Source organism: Haemorhous mexicanus, chromosome 19, assembly GCF_027477595.1.
Source record: "Haemorhous mexicanus isolate bHaeMex1 chromosome 19, bHaeMex1.pri, whole genome shotgun sequence".
Taxonomy (NCBI): Eukaryota; Metazoa; Chordata; class Aves; order Passeriformes; family Fringillidae; genus Haemorhous; species Haemorhous mexicanus.
In genome coordinates this window covers 11670332-11698281 of record NC_082359.1, presented here as the reverse complement: position 1 = coordinate 11698281, position 27950 = coordinate 11670332, and the positions used below count along the sequence as shown (strand labels likewise).

Sequence of the window (27950 nt, the reverse complement as noted above, 5' to 3'; positions counted from 1 at the left end):
TCCTTTGTGAGGCTGGAGAAAGCTCATTATCGTTACTCTCTGTTGTGTCTGTTGGAAAAGGAATGCAGCAGCCATGGCCTGAGGTGGGTTCCTGCTGCTGGGGCATTGCTCACTGCAGCCCTGAAAAGCCTCTGCTCAGCAGCCTGAGCATGGAAAAAGTGAGCTGGTCAAAATTTGTCATTGAGGTGACAGCTGGGAAGAGTCATAGCAGCTCTTTTGTAGCCTGAACCCACAGCGTGAATGGTTCTGCTGCCCTGAACCCCTCGAGGAGCTTGGATTTCTGCTGTCACACTCAGTTTCCATCTCCTCAGGGCTGGCCTGGGAAGCCTGGCTGGGATTTGGCCTCCAGCATTCCAGCAGCACAGTTTAACCACTCTTCACACACTGAACTTACTCCTTAATTACGAGCTGTCAGTTGTTATCAGCCCTTTGCTACCTCTCCTAGTACCAGGGAGGCTGCCCGGACACCGAAGTGAACCAAGTTCATGGGTCAAATGGAGAGATTCTGCTGGGTGTCTCAGTCTGTTCAGCTTCTGCAGATCCAGATAATCCTCCCCTGATTTTAAAGCACAGGCACTTTCTTTAGGGAGTTTGTTGTTGTGAGGGAGACTGTTAAAATTGGAAGTAAAAGCAGCAGGCTGTGCATGAGCCTTTAGACAGCCTGGAGCAATGGCTCAGAGGTGGACCTGACTCATCTCAGCAGGATATTGACTCTGCAGCATAATTATGATGCTTTGAGAACCTGATTTTAAAATAATTGAGGTATAAAATTATGCGCCTGGCTCTCCCAGTTACTACAGCTCAGGGTATAAATTGAATAAGGGGCTGTACAAATGTGCCACTTGGCTGGAGCAGCAACAGCAGCCAGTCTGCAAATGTCCTGCGTCACTGTGCTTGCCTCTTGCTGGGAAGCCAGCTGCAGGCTGAGGTTTGCAAACAGCCTCTGGATCTTCCAGTTGTGCAGCCACAGGAGTTTGGCAAATCCATGGAAAGTCCAGCTTGGTGTAGCCAAAATCCAGTGGTGAAACCCTGGCTGTTTGCTAATCCCAGCACGTGGAGCAGCTCCAACAGCTCTGGCTGCTTCCAGCAATGGGCTGGGTGCAGACCAGTGCCATGGACACAGCTGGGGTTTGGAAACCCCTTTTCCAGAGCTGTGTGGTCGCTCTCCTGCTTCCAGAAGCACTTTTTCCTCTCTCCCATCATTTTTGCAGACAAACTTCTGTGTTTTGTTGGGACAATACAATGAGTGGTATTTGATTCTCTATGAAATCCCAGGATTTTGGGAGGAGGCCGCTGTCCTCAGTGAATTGTCTGAAAAGGCCATTTTGTCACTTCTGTCCCACCTGGGATGGTGTTCCCCCTGATCTGAATTTGGTGAAATCCCATGTTTTTATTTCATGGTTTGATACCTGGGCTCCACTGCTCTTGCAGGGTAAGAACAGGTTCTTTTCAACTCAAAGACAACCCAAGCTGCAAACGTACCTTGATAATTTACCTTTTTTTTTACTGCTCTGGCTAAAAAACAGGCAGACAATTCAGGTTTGTTCTCTTTGTGCCTCCTTCAGTGTCAGGCTGCTGATCCCAGGTGCCTTTCCCTTGGTTTGAAGTTAGGATTTGGTCCATGGTGTTGCCCAGTGTGTTTCCAGGGTTGTTTTCTACCCAACTCTCAGGTAGAAGTAGCTGGAGTGGGTCACTTGCAATGGGCACATAATCAGGGTCTGCTGCTGCCTGCAGTCCTGTGGGCTGAGCCCAAATGCTGCCTTTTAATCACTGACCACAGGGGAGGAGAAACCTGGAGGGTTCATGCTGAACCCTCAGCTGCCATAAAAGCTGAGCAGGAAGCTGGAGCAGGAGCCAGGGCTGTGACCAGACAGGCTCCACATGCCAAGGCTGCTGCTGTGCCTGCTTGGGACCAAATGCTGGGATTTTTAGTCTGTAATAAAATAAACCCTCTTGTGTCTCTGTATTTTTACCTGACTGGCACTTCATTATAAACACATTTTTTCCATGTTGGTACTGGTTGCTTGCCATTTCACTGCTTTTAAGGTTCCAAATTTGTTTTATTAATCTCTTCCAATCAATAGAAATATCCCGTTTTTAGCAAGGAGAAGGACAGAGGTGACTGATGTCATTATGAGGGAGCAGAATCACTTTCAGAGCATTTGGGGAACAAGGGGAGAAGCTTTAAATCTATTTTCAAAGCTCTCTAAAGCACAACAAACTGTTCAAGATGTGTAGCTGAGTCTCCCACTGCCATTAGCTCCAAGAGTTGGGATCCTGGAGTTGCACCATTTCAGATCTGGTCCTTGAGATCCATCCTCTGATGGTAACTGTTGTTCCTTGCCATGACACTAATTAAAAACCACTTAATGAGATTATCTTCACCTGTTCTGGAGGATTAGTTTGATGGAGGAAATCCTGTATGTGTGTGGATTCCGTGCAGAGCTCGGCAGTGTAGGGAAGCAGAGTTTTCCCAGAATTATTCTCTACAGGCTTTGCCATAGCAGAGACTTTTTTATCCTCCCTTCCACAGGCACAGATTGCTCTGACAGCAATAAAATGCAGCAGAGAATTGAATTTGGAAATAAATTGTTTAGATGATGCAGCAGCAGACGGATCACTATTCCAGAAGAGTCGGTCCTGGGTGGATTTGCTTTAGTGCCAGGTTGGAAATGTGGCAGTCACAGGGAGGCGAGCTGGGGCGCCGTGGCATGGGGCTGGGTGTCCCCTGGGCAGTGTCCCTGGGCAGTGTCCCTGCATGTGCTCAGCACTGGGGCAGCTCTGGCAGAGCTGTTGCAGTAAACCTGGGTTTTAAGCACTGAGTGTTGTCCCTGATTGCTCTGTGACCATGGGCATGTGCTTGAGCCTCTCTAAACCTCGTAAAAGGTTGGTGAAGTGTTGTGCAAACACCGACGGGCACTAAGGGCTGTTGATAGCAGTGTGGTTTCCTGATTCCCACGTCGTGGTTTAATCCACAAGATAAATTGGTTGGGTTTGTTCTGTTGGTTGTTTTCACCAGTCACAGGGCTTGGGGCTGGTTTGGCTCCAGCAGCTCTCTCTGGAGATATCCAATAAGCAGGCACAGCAGAAAGGTGGATTTTGGTGACAAGAAGGAGCCAAGTGAATGACTTGTGTGCTGTGACAGCTATCACCAGATCCTGCCCAGGCTGGTTTGGGCTGATAATTGCTTCTTGTATCCTCTTCTCCTCACCAGTCATCCTTTTATTTCCCCCTTCCTTACGTAAAGTTATTGTCTTTATCTACAGTCCATAGGGGCTATTAAAGGTATTTGAAAAGTTCCTGCTTTGACCTGTGGTGTAGTAAATGCTGTATTCCCTGAATTCTTAACTAGTAATTCTGTTACAGTGCCTTGAGGTGGGCTACAATGGGATTTTTCTCTGTTGCAGTTTGATCTCTGACTGTATTCTCATGCAGTGGGAGTGTAAAAATGAGCCTGACATTGACAGAAGTGACAGGAGGATCTTGCCAGCAGACTGTTTTGGAGGTGCAAAAAGAAAGGGTCCTACCAAGACTATAATTCAGAATAAAGCAGGGAGGAAAAGTACATTTCTGCTGTCTTTATTCTTAGAATCCAAAGGTCTTTCTTCATCAGATTGTTACTGAGGGCTGAGGAAGTTGAATAATTGCCTTTTCTTGCTGCTAAATGAATTTGAGAGGATAAAACCTGATGCTTTTGAGAGGATGCATCTCCAGTGTGTTGCTGACACTGGAGACTGTGGGCAGCAGCAGATCTGCCTATTCATTTGGAGCTTTTGTCACATCTCTTCTGTGGAGATGCTGTTGCATATGAAAGTCTGATTGATATTATGGCAAAGGTCAGGAGAGTAATAGCTTTGATGGTATCCCCTGAAGCAAATCAAAATTCTTCTGAAAGATTCTGTTCAATTTGATATCAAAGGTCTGGTAGCACTCCAGGGATTCTTCTCTCTGCTATTATGCTTATAGCTATTACAAAAATTAATGTTTGCCTGTTGTTGTTTGTTTTGGTTTTTTTTTTTCCTAAATAGGATGTTCTGCCATAAGAATGGAAAATAACCACTTCTCTCTTTCCTCCCCCCTCCTTTCTGTCTGTTTCAGGGATCCTCGATGCATTTCCTTGCCATTATTTAAGGAGCCTTTACTAAAAGCTTTTGGCTTGTGTTTCTGAGCAGACAAGAGATTTTTGTATCCAAAATGCTCATAAAGGAATATCGCATTCCTCTCCCGATGAGCGTGGAGGAATATCGCATCGCCCAGCTCTACATGATCCAGGTCAGGAACATCCTGCTCCCTGCAGGCTCTGCGGGCTCTCTGGGGGCTGGGGGACAATTCCTGAAGGATTGGAAGTTTTAAATTTGGGTTTTGCTGTTTGCTTATAAAGGAGGTAGTGGGGAAAGGAACACAAACGTCAATTTCTGACTTGCTTCCTCTTCTGCTTCAATTGGAGAACCTCTGTCTGACCTGGGGGGGAAACAAGAACCTGTTCCTAAAGCACTCAGCCCCAGTGTGTGGGTACCTACTGCAAGGGATCAAGCTGTAGGGCAAGAACAGCCACTGCTTCCCAGCTGGGTGGTGGTTACTGGTAGTGCCAATTCCAGTTGCAAACCAAATTCTGTTCTTTTCTTGGGAAGCAACAGTCTAATACAAACTTGAGAGGGTAAACTAAAGGCATCATTTGGAATTAAGGGAGAGGAAAAAAAAAGTAATATAGCTGTGCTCATATACCACAATGAAACAGATACTAATCAGTTTAGGCATAAAATGTAGATTATTTTTAATAGGCTTCTGAATACTGATGGGAATTTTTGCAGAATTCCCTGTCTGCAGTAAAGCAGTTAATTAAAATGTTGGGTTTTTGTAACTGAAGTCCTCTGTGCCCATATTCTCCCAGTGTCTGAAATCCAACCAGGAGCAGTTATAAAAGGAAATGAAACTGAAGTGTTATTTCATTGTCCCACACTTTAAATAAAATGTAATTTTGCTCATCCAGCAAAACACGCATCTAATACTGAGTTTGCAGGAGAACTCTGCTTTCTGAAGCAGTGCTAGAAAAATCTGCTTTGGCTTAAAACCTAAAATAAGGGGGAAAAGCAAACCCCCCAAACCAAAGCAAAAGCACAACTCCCCCATTTCTCTCCTGACCACCCAGCTGTGTTCCTTAAGGATTCATGCACTTGGGCTTGACTGTTAAAAGAATGCATGGTGTGTATTTTGCAGTAATAATGGTCAAATTCCATTTTCTGACACAAATGTATCATCTTTGTGAGTCTAACCTAAATCTTGGCACAAACAGGTTAACATTTTTCTTAGGTGGCTTCATTTTTTCTGGACTTTTTCCTGATGCTGTAGCTGCTTTGAATATTAGTCTAATTATTTTGTTAACAACTTTGTCTTCCTAATTTGTCTCAGCTGCTTTGCCTGAAGAGCTGGTGGATGGCAGCAGAGTATTATCTGTGCAGAACTTGTCAGTGAGCAGCAGAGCATAGGGGGGAGTGATCTGATTAGGAGGGAGGAGCCCACCTGATTAAACAGAGGATGACTCCTGAATTGGGGAGTGTCTGTGGGGCCTCCTGGGAATTCTGGAGGCTTTGGTCAGGGAGGTGGATTTGCTTTTTGATCTCAGAGGTTAAATTGCTGATTTTAGCTTCCTTAATGCAGAACACTGAGTTCTGCTTTGTTGCTTGACAGGGATTTTGGCCATATTTTAACGCCAAAAGGACACGAGAAACCAGAAGGGTTTCATGCAAGGGGAAGTTCACCAGCTTGAGAAACTACACCTCCAAATTGCCATCCAGCCCTGCTTTAATTTTCTACTGCATTGCCAGGCAGCAGAATAAAGTTTCCTCTTAGCTCAGGTGTCAAGTCAGATCTGCCTGCACTCTCCTGGAGCAGGGGGTTAAGCTGGAAACACTTCATGGAGCCCAGGGTCTGGGGGAGCTGCAGGACTGCATGACAAGCAGGGGACTGCTGTACAAGTAGCACAAGAGGAAACATTAGCTGTGCTTTCCCTTGAGAATACTAGTTTCAGCTCAAATTTGAAATAAACAAAAAGCAATAACAAAACAAAGACCACTTAGAGTAGAGTTCCTAGTTTGGTAGTGATTTGCTTCAATTGTTCCTGCAATTGGTGGACAGATTCCTGCTGGCTTCAGTATGAGCTTTTCCTAGACCAGGATATCAAATGTTTTCTTCAGTTTGATTTAAAAGTGGAGGTTTTGTCTTTGAGACAGGCAGTGGGGAAGGAGCAATGGGGAGCGTGACTCTGTCCTTTTCAGAGAATGAGAAAGTGCTTCATGTCTGCCCTTTTATTTTTCCTGTGGAACACCTGAAGAGGCCACAGGAGAAGTAAGTTCTGTGTGTTGAGCTCCCTTATTGGGAGCAAGCTGAGATATCTGTGCAGAGCAGCAGTGAAGAGGCATTTCTGAGAAATCTGTGGCTGAAATGTGGAACAGAATGTTTTGAAGTAGTTCCTGGGAAGAGGAGAGATTCTTAAAGGCAAAAGGTTAATTTCTAAGACATTTGTCATGTATGGAATGGTGGCATTATTGCTAGCAGCACCAGGCAGCCTGGTGCTGTGAGAAGCACTTCTCCAGCAGTGCAAAAGGAGATGTCACAATTGCTCCTTGAGGATTTTAGGGAGCCTCAAGCATGCACCTGAAGTTGATCACTTGTTTACCTTCAAGCTCATGAGTGAAAATTCCCATCAAATTCCAAACCAGTTGGTACAAATTTCTTTATTTCTTTTTTAAAATCTTTTTGCCTAGATATACATTTTCCTAGATTCCAGCATTGTCCAAATGGAAGTTTTCCAAAAGGCCCTTCTCTCCTGAGCCCTGTGGTGGAAGTGGTGCCTCAAAGCCATGTGGGCAGGGATGTTCAGACTCAAGCTGTAGTACTGTCATCACTTTTCAAAGCCATTTCTATGTAGAGTTTTGCTCTGCAGTGGAAGGATCAATCATCTGTTTTCATGAGAGAACAACCCCTTCTTATTCATAGAAGTCTCAACAAAACTTTCCACCAGATTTGATGTAAGCAGCATCATGCCCAAATAGCAAAGGATCCTTCCATTAAATGGGAACAGGCTGTACTCATATTTGCTGTGTTTACTGGATGGGAGAATTAAAATTGTGCAGTATATAATCCACATCTCTCTTGCTTCTCTGCGCCACTGGGCAGGCGAGACGTGCAATAAATCATTGTGTGCATGCCTGTGTTGCTCTGTAATTCCTCTTATAACTACAAGTTCTCCAGGCTGGTGTATAAAGCTGTGAAAACTGAGATGAGTGGCCTGCTGCTTTGCTTTTTAGTGTTTTTTTTTAAATTTGAGGTGAGAGAGCAAAAAGTCTCCTAAGTTGCTTTCTGCTGGCTTCTGAAATATTATCTACAGTCAGTGGTTTCAGTACTTTAAGTAGCACTTAAATTCTTCCCTAAATAAGTTAATTTTACATTACAGCAAGGACTTAATGTACCCTCGACTTGCTTGAAGCCTAGCAGATCTGAATTGTTTTTCCTCTATTAAATTTCAGACTTTCAATGTCCTTCCAAGGGAAGCCTCTCACGCAGCATTGGCAGCTTCTCCAGGTTGGGAGACCTTGCTCCATCCAGAGCAGTTGGGTTTAGCTTTTCCATAGGCACAAGACCTTTTTGCATCATTGCTGAGGTTTTGTCTCTTTTTAAGTCCAAACTAAAACCTACTCATTTTTGTATCTGAGCTAAAAACCAGCAATCTTCCCTCCTGGTTTTATTCTGGTGCATAAAACAGGCAAAATATTTCAAAGCAGTGAAATCACTCTTTATACCTCTATTAATGTAACTTTTCCCTGAAATTTGTGTGCACATTTAAAAGCCAGTCCTGCTTCCAAGGGTGAGAGTTTCTCAATGCACTCAGCCTGAAGTTGAGTTGTCCATGGGACTGGGAGTGGTTTGATCTGGGCAAGCTGCAGACTGATGTCCTGAAGTAAGCTGAGAGGAACTGGAGATGAGCACTGGAATGAGTTCTGTGAAACACAAACTATTTATGGAGGGAACAGCTGTAGCCATCTATAGGGATTTGTTTCTTCCTGCAGAAGTTTTGAGCCAAGGGCTCTGTCCTGGATGTCTTCTCAGGCTCTGCGCATCACATCTGAGGTGTGTGTGCTGTTTCAGTCTCCCTGAGGTGAATCCTGTTTGGCACAAGGGGATCTGTGTTACACATTTGAGAGATCTTATTAAAGGGTCTCTTAATTCTTCCCCTCCTGAATCCTGCATATTTTGGTCTCAGCAGCAATCCTTTCCTGGAACACTGGCATCCTTTCCTTGTGTGTTCAGGGAACCTTTCTTTCTGTACACTTCCTCCTCACCCCAGAAACAATGCACACATTAACGTAAAGGCTCTGTTTCATAAAAGCTTGAAATCCAAGCCCTGCATGCATTTGTTGGGATGTTATTAGCCAAAGGTCAGTCCTTTTATCATCTTAATAACGTTCATTACTGTGCTTCCATATGCCATGAGATTCCGAGAGACCGCTGCCCTTCTGACCCTTTCATAAGACAAGAGAATTCCTCTTGTTATTACGACTTATTTTTATATCAGTGTGCGCAGCTTTCTTGTCTCTTGTAAATAACTCTGGTCCTCATTTTGTCTGCAGAGATTTCTCTGGGTATTTGTGACCTTCCTCCAAAGATAGAGTGTTTTAAAAATATTCTTCTGCTGGACTTTGTGATTACCTTTTGAGGATAAGACTTATTTTAAGATGCAGCGTCATCCTTTGGAGTTAATAGCGTTAATACTTTGTCATTCATCACTTTGAGGGTCCATGACTGGGAAAGGCCTCTGGCCCTGTTTGAGGCACTGCATGGAAGATAACCCATCTGCTCAACACTGCCTGCTGAACTCAGGCAGAATCCTGGGAGCTGAGGGCTTCTCCCATGTTTTAACATGAGCCTCTCCTCTACCGTCCTCCAGGGCTCTGCATTTATTGCCTTCCTGAAAAATCAAAGTGTGTTCCAAGCATCTGCAGTGTGCTGTACTCTCCTGTCCTGACTGCTGATCGAGTATCCTGAGTCACTTTCCTCCTTTCAGGAGGATCATGGTTTGTCCATCATCTCAATTTCCAGACACCTGCACTGTCCTATTTTCCCCTTCGTTTCCATGTAGTTCTCAGGAAGCACCTTTGAGAACAGACTTAAAGCTCTGCTTGGTGCTGGTGGTAATTCTTGAGGCCCTGTTGTGATACCCAGGTGCAAAAGCCATGTCCCTTAAACCCTCAGCTCCACTTGGCAGCTGCCAGCAGGCTCAGCAGATGGTGAAGGATTGATTGAGTGGGGGAAAGCAAACTAACCCTTCATCTCTGGACACTGAAAACTGGATGGCTGATTATTTTTGTTCTGCGTGCAGATGCCTTGGCCATCTGCACAGACAGACATTTATGCTTCAGTTTTAAAGCAGGTGATGCTGCTGACAGCTCCAGAGACCCTGGAAGGCTTGCAAGTCTAAAAGCAAAGCCTGGTTTGAAGCTTTTCCCCTGATTTCTGTGCTGCAGTGTTAAAACCTGTGGCTTCTGTATGCTCTCTTCTTCCTCTGGTTTTCATAACCTTTTCATTGTGATCAGGAGGATTTGCATCCTTCTGGAGGAGGAGAGTAAGGCACTTGCAGATGTTTAGTTTTGAGGACAAGGGTGGTACCACACTTGGGGTCTCATTTGCACAGGTGACAGTGACACCCATGCAGGTTATCATTTTGGGAAAACATACAGAAGGATCAAACACCTTTTCTGCATCTACTTTTTTCTTGTTTTGTAGTCATTATCCTTGAATTCTTACATTGTCTGGGATTCCATATCATGTTCCAAAAAAGATTGATTTTAGGGTAGTGAACTTTGTGGTACCTTGACAGTTCGTGTGCTCTCGTTCTCTTCACAAAGGTGAATGAAGCTGAGATCATGTTTTAACACAAACAATTTTAAACTTCAGATTTGCACTGATTTTAATACAGGACACAGCACTGCCAATCCTACTGAACTTGTTGGCTGTCAAAAACCCTTTTTCCTTCTGTATTTTTTTTTTTTATTCTTATGAAAGAAGGACAAAAATATTGGCTGGGATTAGGTTCTCCCTTTTTCAAATACCTGAAGGCAAGTAATGAATTAAGTATTAGGAAGACTATGGGGACTTCTTTAAGCCAGTCCTGTGGTATTTTAGCACACAGCCCATTGTTAGTGAACAATTGCATTGGGTTCCTAAATTATAAGGGATGTAGTCAGAGGATTAGACTTGATCCAGAGAAGCCCAAGTTGAAATTTTGTCTCTGACTCACAGTATAGTAATGGGCAACTTGCTTTGCCTCCCTTTAAACCAGGGACAGTAATTCTCACAGACAGTGTCTGTGGAAGAGTTAATGCAGTGAAAAATCAGTTTAAAGACATGGAAGGAAATACTTGGAGTAGATGAAATACTGAGCTGGAAGTGTAGTAGACATTTTGAAAGATGAGGCATGTGGGGTAAACAAGTTTGAGGTATCTCCATAATAAAGTGATCCCTAATTCATGTGCCTGTGGCACATTCAGCCCTGACTCTAAAGGACTATGACAGGGCATCTTTGTAAAGCAAAGTGATTAATGAGTGGCCATGAGAAAGGTTCTCTTAATGCTGTAAATTTTTTATGACCCTGCACAATTGATTTTCCCCAAAATATCCTGGTTTTGTACAAGCAGCTTCATTAATATCTAGCCTTGATTCTAAATAATGCAGTGCCTACAACACTTGTACAAAGTGATGCTGTGTGTGTTTCTGCTCTGCCTTGCTCCAGAGCCTGATGCTGACAGCCTGGCCTGCCTGCAGCTTTTAGGGCTTTTTTACAAGAAATGTGAGTTCCATTACAAGCAAAGCAGCTGGGAGTGCTGGTGCTGATGGTGCTGCAGATGCAGTGCAGGTAATATGAGAGAGATCCCTTCCTCAGGGCCTCCTGCTTGTGCAGCTCTACACGTGCCTCTCTCTGACACAAAGACCCTTCTTGATCTCCTCCTGTGCTGGATGTCCCCTTGGAGGCAGCATTGAGGGTGGTTACAGACCTGTCTGGTAGTCCAAATTCTTGCCTGGTAAACTTGAGGGAAGATTCCCTCCCATAAAATCCCTGCCCTACAGCAGGAGTGATCAGGTGGCATCTCCCTGCAGAGCTGGGAAGGTCCCAAAAGGGGAACCCTCCTGGAAGTTGCTGCTGATCAGTGCTGGATTGGGAAAACAGAGGGTAACTACTTTATGGTTACTATCAGAGGGTAACTACTTTATGGTTGCTATCAGAATTATGTGCAGCTGGTGAGGCATCAGTGTTTGGGGACAGGGCAGTGCCTGGCTGGAATGAAGCACTGCATATTGCCCAGCCCATTGATCAGACCTGCAAGGGGGATGTTTAAAACAGCTGCTCTTTTGCCTTTATTAATGAAGCCGTTGGTGAGGAACAGATTTCTTTCCCCTCTCCCCAGGGTTTCAGGTCATTCCTGTGTATTGGGAGCACTGAGGCTCAAAGTGCTGTTGTAAAGCCTCGTGTTCTGATCGTTATCTTGTTGACTCAAACTAACCTTCCTTCCCAAAATAAGTATTGACATGGCCCTTCATGGGTTTTTTTGTTTTGTTTTTTTTTAACAGCACTAATTGGATTAAAGTAATTGTCACGCGTGAAGGATGCATGTTAGAGCACAAAGGGCACAGGGAAGGCTCAGCTGTGGGCACCATGGTTACTGGTGACATCACTGGTTTGCTGTTCCCAGCAAGGATTCAGCTCAGCTGAAGCTGGAGTGAGGATGGCCCAAACTGGGGGATTGCTGATGCAGCCCCTCCCGTTGCCATGGAAACAGAGGATGCCGTTTAAAGTTGCCTGCATGCATAACGTGGTGCTCATGGTGTAAACAAAACCAGGGTCCTGTGGTGCCCACAGCTTCTGGAAGGGCAGGGATGGTGTGATGGGCAGAGTGGGGAATCCTCTTGTGGTTGGACTTGTTTTCCCATTGACTTTACCATGCATGATGAGACAGGGTGAGCCTTGCTTTGAGGGACATGAGCAAAACTCACAAGTCCCTTGCTGTCCTGAGCAGTTTTGTGGTTAAGAGATTGCCAGTCCAACTTGCTGTGATTGTTTCTGATTTGACTTTACAAAGTGCAGGCTCAAAAGTTCTGTTAAAACCATCCCTGGGATAACAGGGTTCCCATTACTAAAGGTAAGCCCCTGCCTACCTTTAAGATTGTCTTTCTAATATAACAGTTAAGATTGCTCTCAACTCCTGCAAAACAGTAGAGGAGCTTCCCTGTTTGAGGACTGATTTGCTCTATTTTGATGAAGGTGACTACTCCAGCAAAGAGCACTGTCACAAAACAGTTAGGGTGCTGAAATGGGGATTCAAAGATGTGGGTACTGGTGTAGCCCTGCCAGCAGCTCTGTGTCTTCAGATTACTTTCTCTTTCTTCAAAACGGTGCTCTCTTGTTGATTCTGTGATCTTTAATGTGAGGGCACTCAGCTGTTCTGACTGGGGCACAAAAGCCTCTGACAGCCAAAGTTGTGTGTGCTGTTGTACTTCAGCACTCTTTGCATAAGTAGCAGTAGGGGTGATTTTTATTTTTAATTTAATTCCTTTAACTTTCTGTTTGCTTTTAGAACATTGTGCACTGATAAAATTATGTTGGTTTTGATGTGACGAGAAGTTCTGAATTTTGGCTTCTCTAAGAGTAGAATAGCTCCATCTTTTTTGCTCCCTTCTTTCACTTGGAACAAAGCTTTTTGCTCAGGTATCACCCTGGTTATGGTGATATGATTTTAATTGAGTGTTTCAGGTCTTTGACACACACATAAAGAAAAGAAAAGAACAAGCTGTAAAGTATGAAACCATGGTACTTTTAGGATAACCCAGCATTGTGTTTTCATAGGTAGGTTTTGGTTACCTGCAGTAAATAGTGACCATGAATGGGGCCTTGGCTATCAGATATCTGCATCAGCAGGCAGAGGGTTACTGGTGGTGAAAGCAGATTGCTGGTAATGAATTAGATGTCAGCTCAAATGCTGGTGAAGGAGTGGTTAACAGAAGCCAGAGCTGAGTCATTCCGCAGCACAGGCGGCTGAGGCAGAGCTACACCCCGAGCAGGCACTCCCTCCCTGGACATGATCCCCAGTGCAGCATCCTGTGCTGGGAAAACCCATCAGAATAAAGTAAGCATTCCTTCCAGCACCTTTTGGTGTTTCCCAGTGTGTCCATCACTGGCTTTCTGGTTTTTGGTGCTGTTTAATTCTGGCAGCTGTGACTGGAATGTGCTGTTGTATTTTGTGCTGGTTTGTTTGGGGTGTTTGACTGCTGATAGTGCCACAATAGGCCAAATTACATGGCTGAGACTAACAGGCTGCTTTTCTCATAACCTCTCCCAGCTTTTCTGTTAAAGTTTACAACGTGCAAGGTCCCAGTCACAGTGTCACTGATACCTCCTCAGTACCTGTGCCTGCAGGTGGGAGTGAGGATGGCTGCTGCTGGAGCATAGCAAGGAAGGCTCTTGGTGGTAGGAAGAAGACACCACTTTGGGAAATCAGTTGTGAAATATCCCTCAGCCTAAATAATGTTCAACTGGAGATAGTTGGGAATATTTTTCCCTTAGCGTATGGAAGAGATTTAGAGCAAAGAGTTTATTCCTCTCCCCCAGCCTAAATTTTGTTTATACCTTGGGTGCCTTTACACCTCCTTTCTAAAACTGAACAGAACAGGTCTGGTTGGTGAAAACAGGTCTTAAGAGCTCTCCAGTGGTGGCAGGAGTCATCTTGCTGAGCAGCTTCAGGCATTTTTGTGGTCTGATGGATTGTGTGAGGCACTTCATGCTTTCTCTGGTTCCCAAAGGAAGGGTCTGTTTCTGGGGACTTAATTGGTGTTTCTGGTAGCCTTAGCATCCAAAACAATAAAAAAAATAGTAATTGGTCATAGAGAATGTTTTCTCAGCCTCCCTTGCCACAACAATATGAGCAAGTATGTTAGCAGGGTCCTCTGGGGATATTTGCTGTCATGTTCTTGTTCTGTGGTTACAGAGATGTCTTTGCAGCCCTTGTTAACTGAAACCATCAGCCAGCTGGAAACTTCTCTATCCCTATCTGGGTCTAAGTAGGCTAAAAAAATCCTGAGAGTTCAGTGTTATTTTAATGCATTCTTCCAGAAGAGTTTTGTCCAGACTTTCAAAATACCCCCTTTCCAAATGGGAGCTGGAGGAAAAAAACACCCCTCAAAAAAATCTTCTGGTTATTGTTTCCAACGATTTGTGTCTTCCTTACCCATGGGAGATAGGTCTGTCAAGCAGGGTGCTGTCAGTCTTCATAATTGGAGTGATCTCAAATCAGAACCCTCGTGGGTCCTGTGGCACTGTGTGACTGCACATCAGGAAGCTAAAACACCCCAGCCTTTTGTAAGCACTGTCTCACTTATTTAGATTGAGAGGTTGTACTCTAAACAATAATCAGTGGTAAACAAGGTGAGAGTGTAGTTATAATCCATTTTGGAAAGCTAGAACATGCCTGGATCACCCATTATCACCATGCAGCCTACCCTGTCCTGACTGTTCTCTGCAGGAGCATTGCAGTGCTCAAAGCAGTTCCAGTAAAAACAGGCAGCTTCAGGAGAAGCTAAACCAGCTGAGCTGTTTGCAGTGCTGCTGTTGGCTGTGCAGAGTCTCTCTGCTTCTAGACCTGAGCCTGTGAGCAGCCTGGGCTGGATTCCAGGGCAGGAGCACAAGGAGGACTCTGGATTAGATTAATACTCTTCTTGGTGTTCTGAGTTGGGTGATGGGGCTGTTTTTCTTCTAATTCCCCAAAAGCAAAACATTACAAGGCAATCTTCATTTCCACAGCCTGACTTGTGTATTTCTCCAGCTGATCCAATAAGCCACATCCTTAACTATTTGATCCAGCATTATGCATTCCTGTTCTGGGAATGCTGTTCCTTGAGCTGTGCTGAGACTCCGTGGGCTGTGAAGGTTTCTGTTGCCATCAACCATCATTCCTTTATGGAGCTGTGTTCCACTAGAAAACCAAACACATTGCATTGAGTCACCTGCTTCCATTCACTGGGCCAGGTCATTTGCTGGACTAAGGCTTTGCTGTGGTTGGGAGACTCATTTCTAACTGGGAGAGGAGATGGAAGATCTGAGAACTGATGAACCTGCCTGTGGAAGGCTCTGTTTACAGCTGTTTGTCTGCTGTTGAGGGCAGATGATAAATGGGGTTAGGCTGGCCCAGTGGTTAAGTGATATTCATGGGAATTATTCATCTGTGATTGTTGTGCTGAGGTCATGTGCTGTGTCCCATGCTATGCTGCTGTGCCAAGAGATTTATTTTAATAGAAGCCTTTAAGTAACTGGCATTCTTGCTAATCATGGTGCATCTGCTTCTCTGGGTTCCCTGTTATGAGTAATTTAATGCTATTACTTTAGCTGGAAGGGATCTGTGTCACCATCTGTCCTGAAAAGCTATTGATGGGGCTGTGGGGAACATGGAGTGGCATCAGCAGGAGAGAGGGACTTGGAAAGGGATGACTGGATTTCCTCTTGTAATACAATGTAAGATGGTTTACTGTGCTTGTGGGTTAGATAACCTGCACACAGAGGCTCTCAGCTACTCTTTGATTTTTGGTGGGGACCGTTCCTCAGGTATTCACAGAGGGGGAGGATGCTGTGTCAGTAGTGGGTAGCAATGACCCAGGTCATCTGCTAAATAAAGTCTCTACTTCTCTCTGAGGCTGAAACCTCTGAGACTCACCCTCAAGTGCCTGCACATCAGCACCTCCAGCAGATATTCCTTGGAGAGGGCCTGACACACACTTCTCAAAGCCAAATGTTTTCCTAATTGAGGTCTTTTTTTAATTGTTGTTTACAGACCACTTCCTTGTGACAAGCCCTCTCCAGGCTGTAGCTCAGGCACAGTAGGCATGAAGAGGCTGCATGGCTGCAGAGCAAATTGCTCTTCACTCCCACAAGTGCTTCACTTTCACAGCACCACTTATGCCCTGGTCTCTCAAGTGCATGTGGCTAAAGTCTTTATTTTTATGATATGAGAAACATATTTTCTCTTTCTGACTGGTCAGTAACTGCACTGTTCACCATCTCTCCTGACTCTTGGCCCTTCCTTCCTTCACTGCAGCTCGTTGTCTTCTCAACAAGCCAACTGCTAAGTGTGAGAGCCTGGAGGGCTGGGAAGCAGCTTTGTGTGGGTTTATCCTGGGGAGTTTCTCTTTGATCATACTATCCTTCCCAGCAGTGTGGTGTGTTATGAGTATAAATTTGGCCTGACTCAAAAGTCCTGGCTCTAAAGATAGTTTGGGATATAATCTTGGGATTTTTTTTTTCCTGTCAGCAGAGCTACAGCTCTTATTTCACATTCATCTGAGAAAATGGTCTTGCTGTCCTCGTCATATCTTACGTAGATAAGTGACAAGTAGGAGGGATGTGAAGGGCCAAAACTTGCTTAGGGTTTGTAACTGGGTGACAAAGGCTGTGGGCTGGAGTTGGTCCTCTGGAAAGGCTGGAGGAGGAAGCACACCCTGCTCCCAGAATAGGGTTTGCAGTCTGCTGTGGCTGCACAGCAGTGAATAAAATAACCACAATTCAGAAGTGGGATGTGAACTGACTTTCACAGAGAGTCTCAGTGAGCTTGGTTTTTCCTTCCTTCCGCCACTTCCTTCCTGGGACAATGACACTGTGTCACCCTTGCCTCTCCTACCATCAGAGTTCCAGGTTGTGTGGAGAAGTTGCTGATGGAATTATTCATGTACAGCAAAAATTGGCCAGTGTTGTGGGTTCTTCAGGGTTCCAGCTGTAGGGTGAGAATCAGGCAGCTCATCTCCTTGCAGAGAAGTTTTTGTTCAAACTTCTGGCTGAACAGGGAAAAGTGAAATGGGGAATTAGTGAGGAAAACCCCGCAGTGGATTTTGGTCCCAAATGAGGGCTTGCAGAATTGCCTGGAATTGCTGTGACTGTGCAGTCTAGAAGGGAGTTTTGAATAACCTGGCATGAAGAAAACTCATCTTCCCTCTGCTTATGATTTCCATGTGCTTCTGCCATACAATAAAACTCTATATCTCTATAATTTCTATCAACTGTTCAGAGCAGATGCTTTGCAGTTATTCTGTCTGACACTTCCACTGTGCTGGCTGGGTTACTGCCTTTTCTGAGACCTTTGAATTAAGCAGATTTTGGGGTCATCAAGATTATTTAATGTTATTGTCATAAATATTTGTACAGGACTTGGTCAGTGCTTATATAAGAACTGAAAGACAGTAGTTTGTTAGAAGAGGATGTGTGCTTTAATGAACTGCCAGCTGAGTGTTAGAATAAACTGTAAAAAATACTTTTCTGCTTTTCTATTTTTTTTTCTATTGCAGTTTGTGGGGCAGGCAAAGAGTGATTATTTAAATTGTCAGTTATTTAGGTTTGTCAGTTATGGCTGTTTAAATTTAAAATCACTTGAGAGGTCTTCATAAACAGGGCTATTTACTTCTAAGCAGCTCTGTTGGCTTAACATCCTGTCCTCAAAAGATAAGAAGTTGATCTCTTGCATCTTATTAATAATTTTCTGTTAAACCATGTTATCCTTTGAATTGTTTGTATGCCAGAAATGAGGAGTTGTTATTGTGTTACATTTCACAGTTGATTCTTGGTATAAAATTCCTTTTTTGCCCCCTTAATTTCCAAAGTACTGTCTTCTCAAAATGCTCTCAAATACAAACAATAATCTCAAAATGCTAACAGAATGAATCTGTTGTTTGGGAATGATGAAGGTTATACACCATCCAATCTGCTGAAATGCATGAGAAATTAATAAATATTTGGTTTGTCTCTAGCTCATCTTAGAAGCACTGAAATTAGTATTTTTTTATTGAGGGAATTTTTGCCAGGTTTTCTCTGAAGGACAGTCCTACAAATAAGCCAAAATGCGGAGGCTGCCAGGGGGTGCAGTGATCGTTCTGGCAAACTTGGGCTGTTTCTTCAAAATATCTTAATTAGCAGAGCAAAGTCTCCAAGCTGTTCTTGGAGAGCTTCTGCTGGGCCACATCACATGCAACAAACCCTCAAATCCTGTGGGTGTAGGTCACAGAATGGTTTTTATCACTGTGATCACGGAATCATTGGGGTTGGAAAGGACCTCTGAGATCATCCAGTCCAAGCTGTGACCAATTCCCAGCTTCTCAACTCAACCAGAGCACTGAGTGCCATGTGCAGTCGTTTCTTGAGCACCTCCAGGGGTGGTGGCTCCAATGCCTGACCACTCTTCCAGTGAAGAAACTCTTCCTGGTGTCCAGCCTGAGGTGCTGCTGCACCAGGAGCCAGTGTGACATCACCACGGGGCTGTGCCAGGTGGGACAGACTCCCCTTGGCTGCTGATGCAAAAGGGTTTTGTGCTGTTGGGTGGTTCAGAGCTGGAGCCAAGGGTTGGGGTGTGCTGTGTTACCTGCTCCAGGAACAGGAGTTGAGGTGTCATTACAGCTCCATTCAAGCTGAGCATCCAAGTGGAAGTTGGCATGGGGTCCTGAATAAATCAAATCTCTATGTTGGCTAGATGAGTCTCTAAATTTTGCCTTAGTAATCTCTAGGTTTGATAATCTTAGTGCTGGAGTGCTGCTGCAGCTCTGCTGTGCTCAAAAGGAGTTCTAGAAACCACCCCCAGCGTCCAGGTGCTTTGCGAGCCAGGTCCTTGTACGATGCCCAGGAAAATGAACATTTTTGTGATGCATTTGTGATCTGTTTTACCTTTCAGAAAAAGAGCAGAGAGGAGACATGTGGGGAAGGCAGTGGAGTGGAGATCCTGGAGAACAGGCCCTACGTGGATGGCCCGGGGGGCAGTGGGCAGTACACCCACAAGGTTTACCACATCGGCATGCACATCCCCAGCTGGTTCCGCTCCATCCTGCCCAAGGCAGCTCTGCGCGTCGAGGAGGAGTCCTGGAATGCTTATCCTTACACAAGGACAAGGTAAAACTGGGCACAGTGCCCACAGCTGTGCCCCTGGGTTAAAGACAGGGCTTGGTGTCACTCTCTGGCAGTGGCATTTCCCTCTCCAGTAATATCCTTCAGAGCAACTGGGGTCAAGTCCTAAAATTCCTGTGCAGTGCTTGGTCTCAGGAGTTTGCCTGGGCTGACTGCACACCTGCCTGAGAATTTGTGGCTCCTTGCTGTAAAATGTGGAGCTGTTTTATCTGTCAAAGCTTGGGCAATCGTGAATGGTTTTTATTTAGCCTTGTATCTGCTTAACATTGCAGATCTCTGCAAGCTCAGGGAAGTTATAAATGTGCACGGTGCTGGGACAGATGTCATGCTGAATCCTGTCAGGGAAGACAGGATGCATTTGTACAGGGGATTTTTCTTTCCCTTTCTTAATAATTAAATAAATAATCACAGCACTTCTTTTGTGAGAACTGTCTGTCATTTAATGAGAAAATAACAAACCTACATCCTCTGGTTTTCACCCTGAGGAGGGAAGAGAGCCAGAGGCTCTGTGGAGCCCTCTGGGACCTTCTTGTTCCATCTGATTTTGTCAGGGAGGGCTTCACATACCCTGGAAAAATAGAACCTTTGTGCCAGTTACTCCATTTTAGAGCATTTGCTCTTTTTCACATTTACAAATCTGATTTTCCTGACATCTTGCACAATAAAAAAGCTTTAATGGGTATTTTGATTTTTATGAAAAATCTGGAAAAATGTTCTGATTCTGTTTTAGTTGGTCTCTGCAAGTACCATCATTCCTGGGAAGGTGGGGAGTCTGTGTGTGCATATGGGCTGGTGCCAGTGACTGAATATAATGGAGCTGCCTGACTTTTAAGTGATTAAAGTTCACTTCCAGTCAGTTTTTATCTCTTCTCTTGAAATGCCTATGAGTCAATCAGTTGGCCAGGAAACCTGTGCTGCACAGAACTACTTCATATTTTATTCTGCCATAGGTTCCAGGCAGGAGCTTTGCTTTTCTCCTTGCACAGGTGCATTTCCTGGGTATCCTTGTATCAGTATCCATGTCACAACTTTTTAATATAGTGGGCCCAGAATTTATCTCCTTGCTGAAAACTGGTGAGCTCCTGTCTTAAGAAGTTATTCAAGAACAATCTCTAGTTGGTATTTTAAGCATATCTGAAGGAAAACATGAGTGAAGGCTGGCTGGGATTTGAGGCTGATTTACTCTAAGCTGTGTTATTCTGGCTCCCAGGTACACGTGTCCTTTTGTGGAGAAGTTCTCTATTGATATTGAGACCTACTACAAAACTGACCCAGGAGACCATAACAACGTGTTCAACCTTTCTGCTGCAGAAAAAAGACAAACCATTTTAGGTAAATAGCCTTTTTCCTCTACTCTTCCCTGGTTTTTGTCTTTTTTTTTTTCTTGGTGTGTCCATCTGTCTGTCCATCCTCCCTAAACACACACCTGCATCCCTGTCACTGTCACTGCAGGTAGGAATTCATCAAGTAGGGTGAGGATACCAGAATTCTCTTCTAGGTTTGATGTAAATCCCATGGAAATAATTTGAATCCCCCATCTGTAAATTTAAGCTGATGCTTTTCCATTTCATTTATGCAGCTCCCAAGAGGAGTAAGACATCTAATGAATTTGGGGGTAATAAGTAGAAATAACCATAGAAGAGGAAAAAATAGCTGTATAATTGTGAAAATATTGCTGTTTATTTGTGTGGCTCCTTCATGTATATGAAAATGATTCCTGTCTGCACTTTTGAAGCATGAAGTTGCATTTAATTTTTGTTCCCTCTCATTTTAGTCCTGCCCTCATGTAGGTTAACACTCACTTCTCAGCTGTCTTTAGAAGATTGAGTTAATGTAAGGAATTAATGAGAAAAGGCAAAAGTATTTCAAAAAAGTACTTTTGTACTTCAGTTCAGCTGTTCTCATTGCTGGGCCTGGCTGACCAGGCTTTCACTGCTGGGCAGGCTCGAGTCCCAGCACTGCACTGAGAGGTGTCACAGAGCTGTCACTTCTGGGAAGTGTGATCCTGCCCTTCAATCCAAACTTCAGATGCTTCTGCTGAGCTCTGGGGGTTGCAGGTCTTTAAAATATGTTAATTCACTCCACTCCTGCTGCAGCTTCCACTTCTCCATTGTTGGATTGTTAATTAGGACTCGAGTTAAACTTCCTGCTTTCCACAGTACATCTGGTCTAACAATAGCAGATGAGGAGTTCCCAGTCCCCTCCTCTGATGGACCCAGAGATGAGATGTTCATTGGCAATGTCTGTTCCATAGCAGGGCAGGTGTGTTTAACTGTCTTGGCTGAGACAGCTGCAGCTCTGAGTGATATTAGAAAAGCTGGAAGGTGGAATGTGCCACAGAAACACACATTTCTGTGTGGAGCTGGAAAGACAGAGTGTGCAGAGCTGCCAGAGTGCTGTGGATCTGCAGTTACTGTGGGCAAAAACATCTTTTTGGAGCAAAGCCTCTGTTTGCTGGAACTGGGTGTGCTCGTTCCTCTGGCAGAGCTGATCTCTGCCCAGCAGCAGTGTATAAACAATTTAAATATCAGTTGTTTAAGTGTAAGTAAAAAGAAACTAAATTGCTGTAATGCTTCTGGTACTTATTAAAACAGAAATAACTCATGAAAAATGATGGTTTTGTGTTTTGCTCAGGAAAAGGATATGTCTAACAGTTTCTGTTCTCTTTCTATAGATCCTATTGATATTGTTAAAGATCCGATCCCTCCCCATGAATACAAAGCTGAGGAGGATCCAAAGCTGTATAAATCAGTGAAGACTAAAAGAGGACCCCTCTCAGAAGATTGGATTCAAGAGTACAAGAACAACCCTGGGAAATACCCCATCATGTGTGCCTACAAACTGTGTAAAGTGGAGTTCAGATACTGGGGGATGCAGTCGAAAATCGAGCGCTTCATCCACGATGTTGGTGAGCATTTCTGGCCTTGCGGAGTTCACTCCTTAATGTTGGCACTGAATTGAAACACGAAGGTGAGGTATGTGCAATGCATCACATTCCAAGACATGTCTGTGAAGAGATTCTCAGATCTGATGACTCTGTGGGTCAGCTCAGAAAAAATCCTGTTATTCTGTCACTTATAATTGTGGTATGTCCAAATCCACGTGTACCCACTGAAAAGGTTTCAAGTCCTGTGTAGGCAACATCTTGCATTCTCTTTTTTTTAAATTTTTTCTCAAGATAAACTTGCCAGATCATTTTTAAACTCTGCCAGTCTTCTTTATTGTGACCAAAATCCATCCTGAAGGGCTGCCTAAAGAAATAAGCTTCACTTCAGCATCCTGAGTGGTTCCAGAAAACCACTCCCTGGAGCATTCCTAGTTTCTGCCTGCCTTGTGACAGGGCTGGTGGGTCTCTGTGTGGCTCTGAGTTGTGAGTAAATGTCCTTCTTTGATGGATGCATCATTGTTAGGTCAAGGCTTTTAAGAAGGAATTGGATGTGTCTGGGAGTAACTAAGTGGAGACAGTACAGGTGCTGGCAGTGCTGGCAGTAATTTATTCTTTGCAGAAAATCTATAAAACACCTGATACAGTTTCTGAGCCTTACCACAAATGACTGGTTCTATGGCCAAGTGGAAAACCTAAATAGTGTTTTAAAGGAGCATTTCCATCTGAAAGGGCAGAGCTGTGGCTGTCCTCTGGCAAAGAAAATGCTAAAAAAAGAATGTGTAGGGGATACTACCACCTTCCAGTGCACTGTAAATCCTCCTGCCTGACCTCTACGACTCTGCTTTTGATGTGCAAGTCTTCATCAAGTGCCTGATTCTAGCATAAGTAATTTTCAAGCCCTTTGTAGTCACATTGCTCCTGAGAGCTAATGTGAAAAACACTGATAGAGCAGCGGAGAATAGTGTGCCCCTCTCTCTGAATGCTCACTGCTTGTTTTCTTACAGCTCCTTTGGGCAGGGATGGAGGCTTTTCCTGCTGTAGGCTGTTACAGTGCCTCTCTGCCCTGAGCTCCCTTGGTGTTTTGGTGACACGGGTTAATTTAGTGTATGCTGGAAAACACAGAGGCAGAATAACAACTCCATTGTATCTGTTAAATGAAAAAGGAGCACATGACTCTTCCAGTTCAGAGGTGTTTGGCATAGATTAACTGTGGTCCCTCAGAAATATTGCTTTTGTATTCTGTGAAAGATTGCCTGCCATTTCCCTCTTGATTGAGGCTTTGCAGAGAGCAGAGCCAGCTCATTGTCTGCCTTTCAAAAGCTTTTCCAGCCTGTTATAAAGATGGCAAATAGTGTTTTTCAAAGTGGTTAAGATGCATAAAATCAGGGAAGTCTTTTAGGCAAGACCATGTAAAGTGAGTGAAAAGTGAAAGTAAAAGCTTGGGGTATCTGCAGGAGGTGTGTGGCCTCCCCCTGCCCTGGGATAGCTGTGGGGAAGCCATGAGTGGGCAAAGTGCCACAGCATTTGTACCAAAGCCACCAATGCATGAGGATGTTTAAGTTGGAAAGAAGAGGTTACAACAGGACTGACCAGGCTTAGATGCAGATCCCTGTGTGGGGCTTTCAGCTGGTGGCCAAAAGCAGGTGGAGGATGGTGAGCCAAGTTCCAGGAGCCAGAGTTGTTGTGGTGGGTCAGGCCCTTCTCCCTTGGCATTTCCCTCCTGGTTCCTCTGTTCCCAGCTCGAGCAACTTTATTTCTTGGGGAGTTAGCCCACCCCGTGCAGGGTCACCAAGCCAGCAAGGAAACAAACAGCAAGATCCAAACTCTGCCCAATGGGGAGCAATGCTCAGTGGAGCAAGCTAAACTTGGAGAATGGGTTGATAAAAGAGCAGGTGTGAGGTAAGTGATGGATGGCTTGTGCAATGGGGAAGGGCTGCTGAGCACAGAGGGAGGAACTCTGGGGGACGGTGTTGAAACGTTCTCACTCGTGCTGAGTGCAGCAGCCATTCTTTCCCATGACTAATTGGACAGTTACTCAGTGCTTTGACAGCCTGAGACACAGACTAAAATTGTGATTGTGGGCTATTAGTCTGCTTGGCTGTAATATTTGTATGCTTTTTTACTCCTTTCCCATAGATTTTAAGTTTAATTGGACTGGCACTGCATAATGTTCTGCTCCCACTTGCTTCCTAATGGTGCATGTGGGCTCTGAGTCTTTTGTTGTTAAACAAGTGTGTTGACTGTGTATGGGTTATTAATTATATACTGTGGCAAAGTGTGTTCCATCCCAGTAACTGGAGCTTTGTCTAAGCCACTGTGTCCTAGGCTAAATATGCCCAAATTGCTGCACACTGGTGAAGTGGCTTTCGAAAGCTCTTTTGCAGAACTTTGGCTTCTCTAAAGCACTCAAATGACTCAGTTCATCCACTGCCCACTGGATCCCAAAGGTAGAGTTTTGTCTTTCCAAGGGGAGGCAGGTTGCTGTTGGCATGATGTGGATGTGACCACAGGCTTTTCTTTATGAGGGTTCTGAGCAGGGGAGGGCAGGGAAGCAAACAGGTGTGACTGCAGGTGGCCTTTGCTTGGATTGTACTGGCAAGGTTAAGGCATCTCTTGGGATGTCAGGGAAATAGTGTTGCACATGGACAACCAGGCATCCTGTATTTGCTGTCAGGAAATTGTGAATTATAAAATTATTTGGGAGATTGCTTCTGGGTACAGAGGCAATGGGTATTTAAACAGTTGCTTTATTGGATATTGAGGTCATTAAGGGCAGAATTTGTTGGTGGGTTTTGTGATTTATTTCTTTTGAGTTCTTATTACATTTACTACTTTAATTTCACATTAGAAAACAAGCCCAGAACTACAGACCAAAGGTTTTTAAATTTCACATGAAGCCACCTCTCCGCCCTGGCTTGTCTAATGGTCATTTACACTTCCTTTTGTATGGTGGAATCCAACCCCACAAATCATTTACAGCAGTCAGCACCTCAAGGATTCAGCCAGCCTCTGAGCTGTTGAGGTGGTGAGCTGGAAATCAAATTATTTAAATGTTTGCACCCTGCTCAGCTCTTCACAGATGATCTTTCTGCACAGCACAGTGGGAAATGTTGCAATAATTAAATCAACACATGATGATGGGTGCTCTGAACTCAGCCTGCACATTTGTGCATGTGTGGTGTTATTGTTTGTTTTTTTAAACAAAGCATTGCACTCTGGAGAAATGATAGCCTACTTAATGACTGATAACCAGCTGGTAGCTGCATCCTTGTCAAAAAACCTCTTCCCATTTTTTCTGGGTGACTTCAGTGAGGTGCCTGATGAGGCTGTGGGGTTTTCCTCTGATTCTGGGGAAGAAGGCTCAGATAAGCTTGGGGCATGTTGGTGGAGGGGGAAAACCTTCTGGCAAGGCAAACTTCCAACTGTGCTGCAGCTGGGGCAGTGTGTGACAGGGACTTCTGTGGCTGAATAGGACACATTTACACCTTCTCTCCTTCCAGGGAGAAAAAGGAAAACCAGCTGGGCCACAGATTCCCTCAGGACTCTTCTGATGGGCATCTGCTCCAGAGAGAGTTTTTCCCAATTATGCTCTTTCCTGGGTCTGGTGTCTCCCCTCCTTTTCACTTCCCAATAAAAAAACTTGTTTTTCTCTAAGATTTTGATACAAAAATGCTCTGAGACTTTTTTTTTTTTTTTTTCCCATTGCACAGGGGGAGCAGCAGTGTCTGGACAGGTGAGGTCAGTCATTTGTAGCTGGATCCTGGCTCCCTGTAGCTGTGTGGGACACTTGTGTTCCCTGGGTCTCTGCTGAGAGGCTGCAGGCTGGGCAGGAGTTCAGTGCCCACTGCTGTGCACAGAGGAGCCCCTCAAGTTCTCTTCCCTAGCACTGAAGCCTTTTCTGCAAGCCATGACTTTTATTTTTCCATTTCTTTTGTACCAGCACAGCCTCATTCTCCCCCAGGTTTTCTCCTTGTGTTTAAGAGAAATGAAGCACTGCTGGCACATCCCAGGTGAAGGCCAAATGCTGGGAATGTAATCTGTTTTTTGGACTTCTTAACTAACCTGGAGGGGTAGAGGCACAGCAGCTCTGAAGCCCTGTGGTGCCATCCTATTTTCAAAGGAGCAGAGCTTTAAGGAAGGAAGGTTTGGGATGTCTAATCAAAGGGATGTGAGCAGGGCACATGGGGAGGTCTGTGGGTTGGCAGGAAGCAGTGCAGGTGATGTTTGAGATCTAAGAAGACAGAGAGGAACTTCAAGAGACTTTCTTTTACCCCCAGTGGTTTTCATGTTCCCTGTGATGTTAGTCCATTAAAACAGATCCGTGGTTGGTGGCATCTGTGCCTCTACACAGAGAATTTCTGAGGAGTTGGGGCACTGATACATCAAGGCTGGATGCAGGAGCAGGAGTGGAGCCTGCTGAGCCCTTGAATGGGGGAAGCTGTGGGATAAGAGCAACATTCACTTCTGTGTTTGATCACAGGCTGTTTTCAGGGTGTTCCAAGCAAGGTGGAATTGGACACTGTGGGTGTGGAAGTCCAAAGGGTGGTGGGGACAGCGAGAGAAATATTTTCTTGGCTTTCACTGTGGGTGTGATGTAAATTTAATCTTGGTTTTTAAGCTCTGCTGGTTGTCAATCATAACAGGAGGTGAAGAGGCTAAAACATTCTTCTGTAGTTCTGCAAAAAGTAATCTGGCAGGGGAAATAACTCTGAATCTCAGCTCAGGTCGAACAGAATTAAGGTGCTGAAGGCTGTCACTCTGCCCCAGAAGGTCACACTCTGCTGGCTCAAACTTGCCTCTCCCTTCTGAAAGTCAGTCAGCAAAATACATCAAATATTGATAGATTTAATCTAACTGTGTGAATGAAGTTCAGGTTGAGCTGGTCCATGGCATTAGCTGCTGATCTCAGTGGTCATTTCCTCCTGGCAGCCTGGCTTGGGATGACTGGTGGCATTGAGGACTGACCAAAGAGCAGGGAGACAATGAAGTGCTCAGATCTGGAAGGAGATAAACATATAAAAACATGCTTTTTGTGTATTTAAGAAAACAAACAAACAAAAAGCGATTGCTGAAAACAAGCTGGATCTTTAGGCAGAACATCACAGAAACTGTGACAGTGGTGGGATCAAAGGTTTTCTGTGCAGCAGGGAAGCTCCTGTTGCTGGCAGCACCTTAGAAACCCTGCACATGGTGGGGCCATCCCCCTTTGGCCATGCTCCTGGAGATGGAGAGTGGCTTGTGAGGGATGTCTTTCCTCATGGTGGTGCTTAGAGAGCTCCATCTGCAGCTCCCAAAACCTAAATGATTTTAATGCAGCCTGTTGATTGCTCTCGTAATTCCACTGACAGCAAATCCCATTGGTGCTTTTGGCTTGTCCTTCAACCTATCTCTGCCTCAGTTTCCTAGTAATTAAAGAGGGGGCAATATTAATTGATTGTTTCTTATCAGAAAAAAACTCCTGAGGATCGGTTGGTCAGTATTTAGAGAAGCTTTGAAAGCATCATTACTGCTGTGTGATCCCATCAAGAATAAATAGCAGTTTGGAGTTTTTACTTGTTGTGAGCTTTTAAGTAATAGTATTGGTGAAAATCCTGAATGACTCTTATGTTTTAAAAGTCTTGGGTGGGATGATGTTAGTGAGTGAGTCTAAGTCTTTGGGAGAGTATCTGTTGCCTGTTCAGGTGCATTGTGTGTTGGTACTGATGCTGCTCTTCCTTTCAGATATGTGATGCATTGAAATATTTTAAATTGGCTTTACCCACTCTATTTTTCTCTTGCAGCAGAAGACAGATGGTATCTGCAAAATAAAGCATCTTTATTCCCTCCCTTACTTTGCTTTCTATCCCATTATCTCAGAAGCTCCAATTTGTGATGCTCTTGTACTGATACATAGAAACCAGGTGCAGAAAACAGGTTTCCAAGGACAGGAATGTGGGATGTGCTTCTGTAAAGTAACAGCTGGGGAGGGCTGTGGAGCATCCATCAAGGAATGATTTGAAACTCTCCAGGATTAAAAAAAAAAAAAAAAAAAAAAATCAGTAACTTTTTTTCTTTTTTCTATTTTCTCTTTTCTTTTCTTTTTTTTTG

At 44.4% G+C, this 27950-nt stretch overlaps 1 protein-coding gene across 9 annotated transcripts in view; it reads left to right on the top strand.

Annotated features, from left to right (window-relative positions):
- Window positions 1–27950, top strand: part of PITPNM2 (phosphatidylinositol transfer protein membrane associated 2) — a 125689-nt gene that overhangs the window by 57953 nt on the left and 39786 nt on the right. For 8 of the 9 annotated variants that reach the window (XM_059863314.1, XM_059863320.1, XM_059863319.1 and 5 more), the window contains 4 exons: window positions 4099–4272; window positions 18747–18961; window positions 20187–20308; window positions 21651–21884. In XM_059863314.1, the coding sequence (XP_059719297.1) occupies window positions 4195–4272; window positions 18747–18961; window positions 20187–20308; window positions 21651–21884 (649 nt within the window). In that variant the 5' untranslated portion in view covers window positions 4099–4194. The remainder of the gene's footprint in view (window positions 1–4098; window positions 4273–18746; window positions 18962–20186; window positions 20309–21650; window positions 21885–27950) is intronic. The other variant, XM_059863316.1, reaches the window with a different exon arrangement.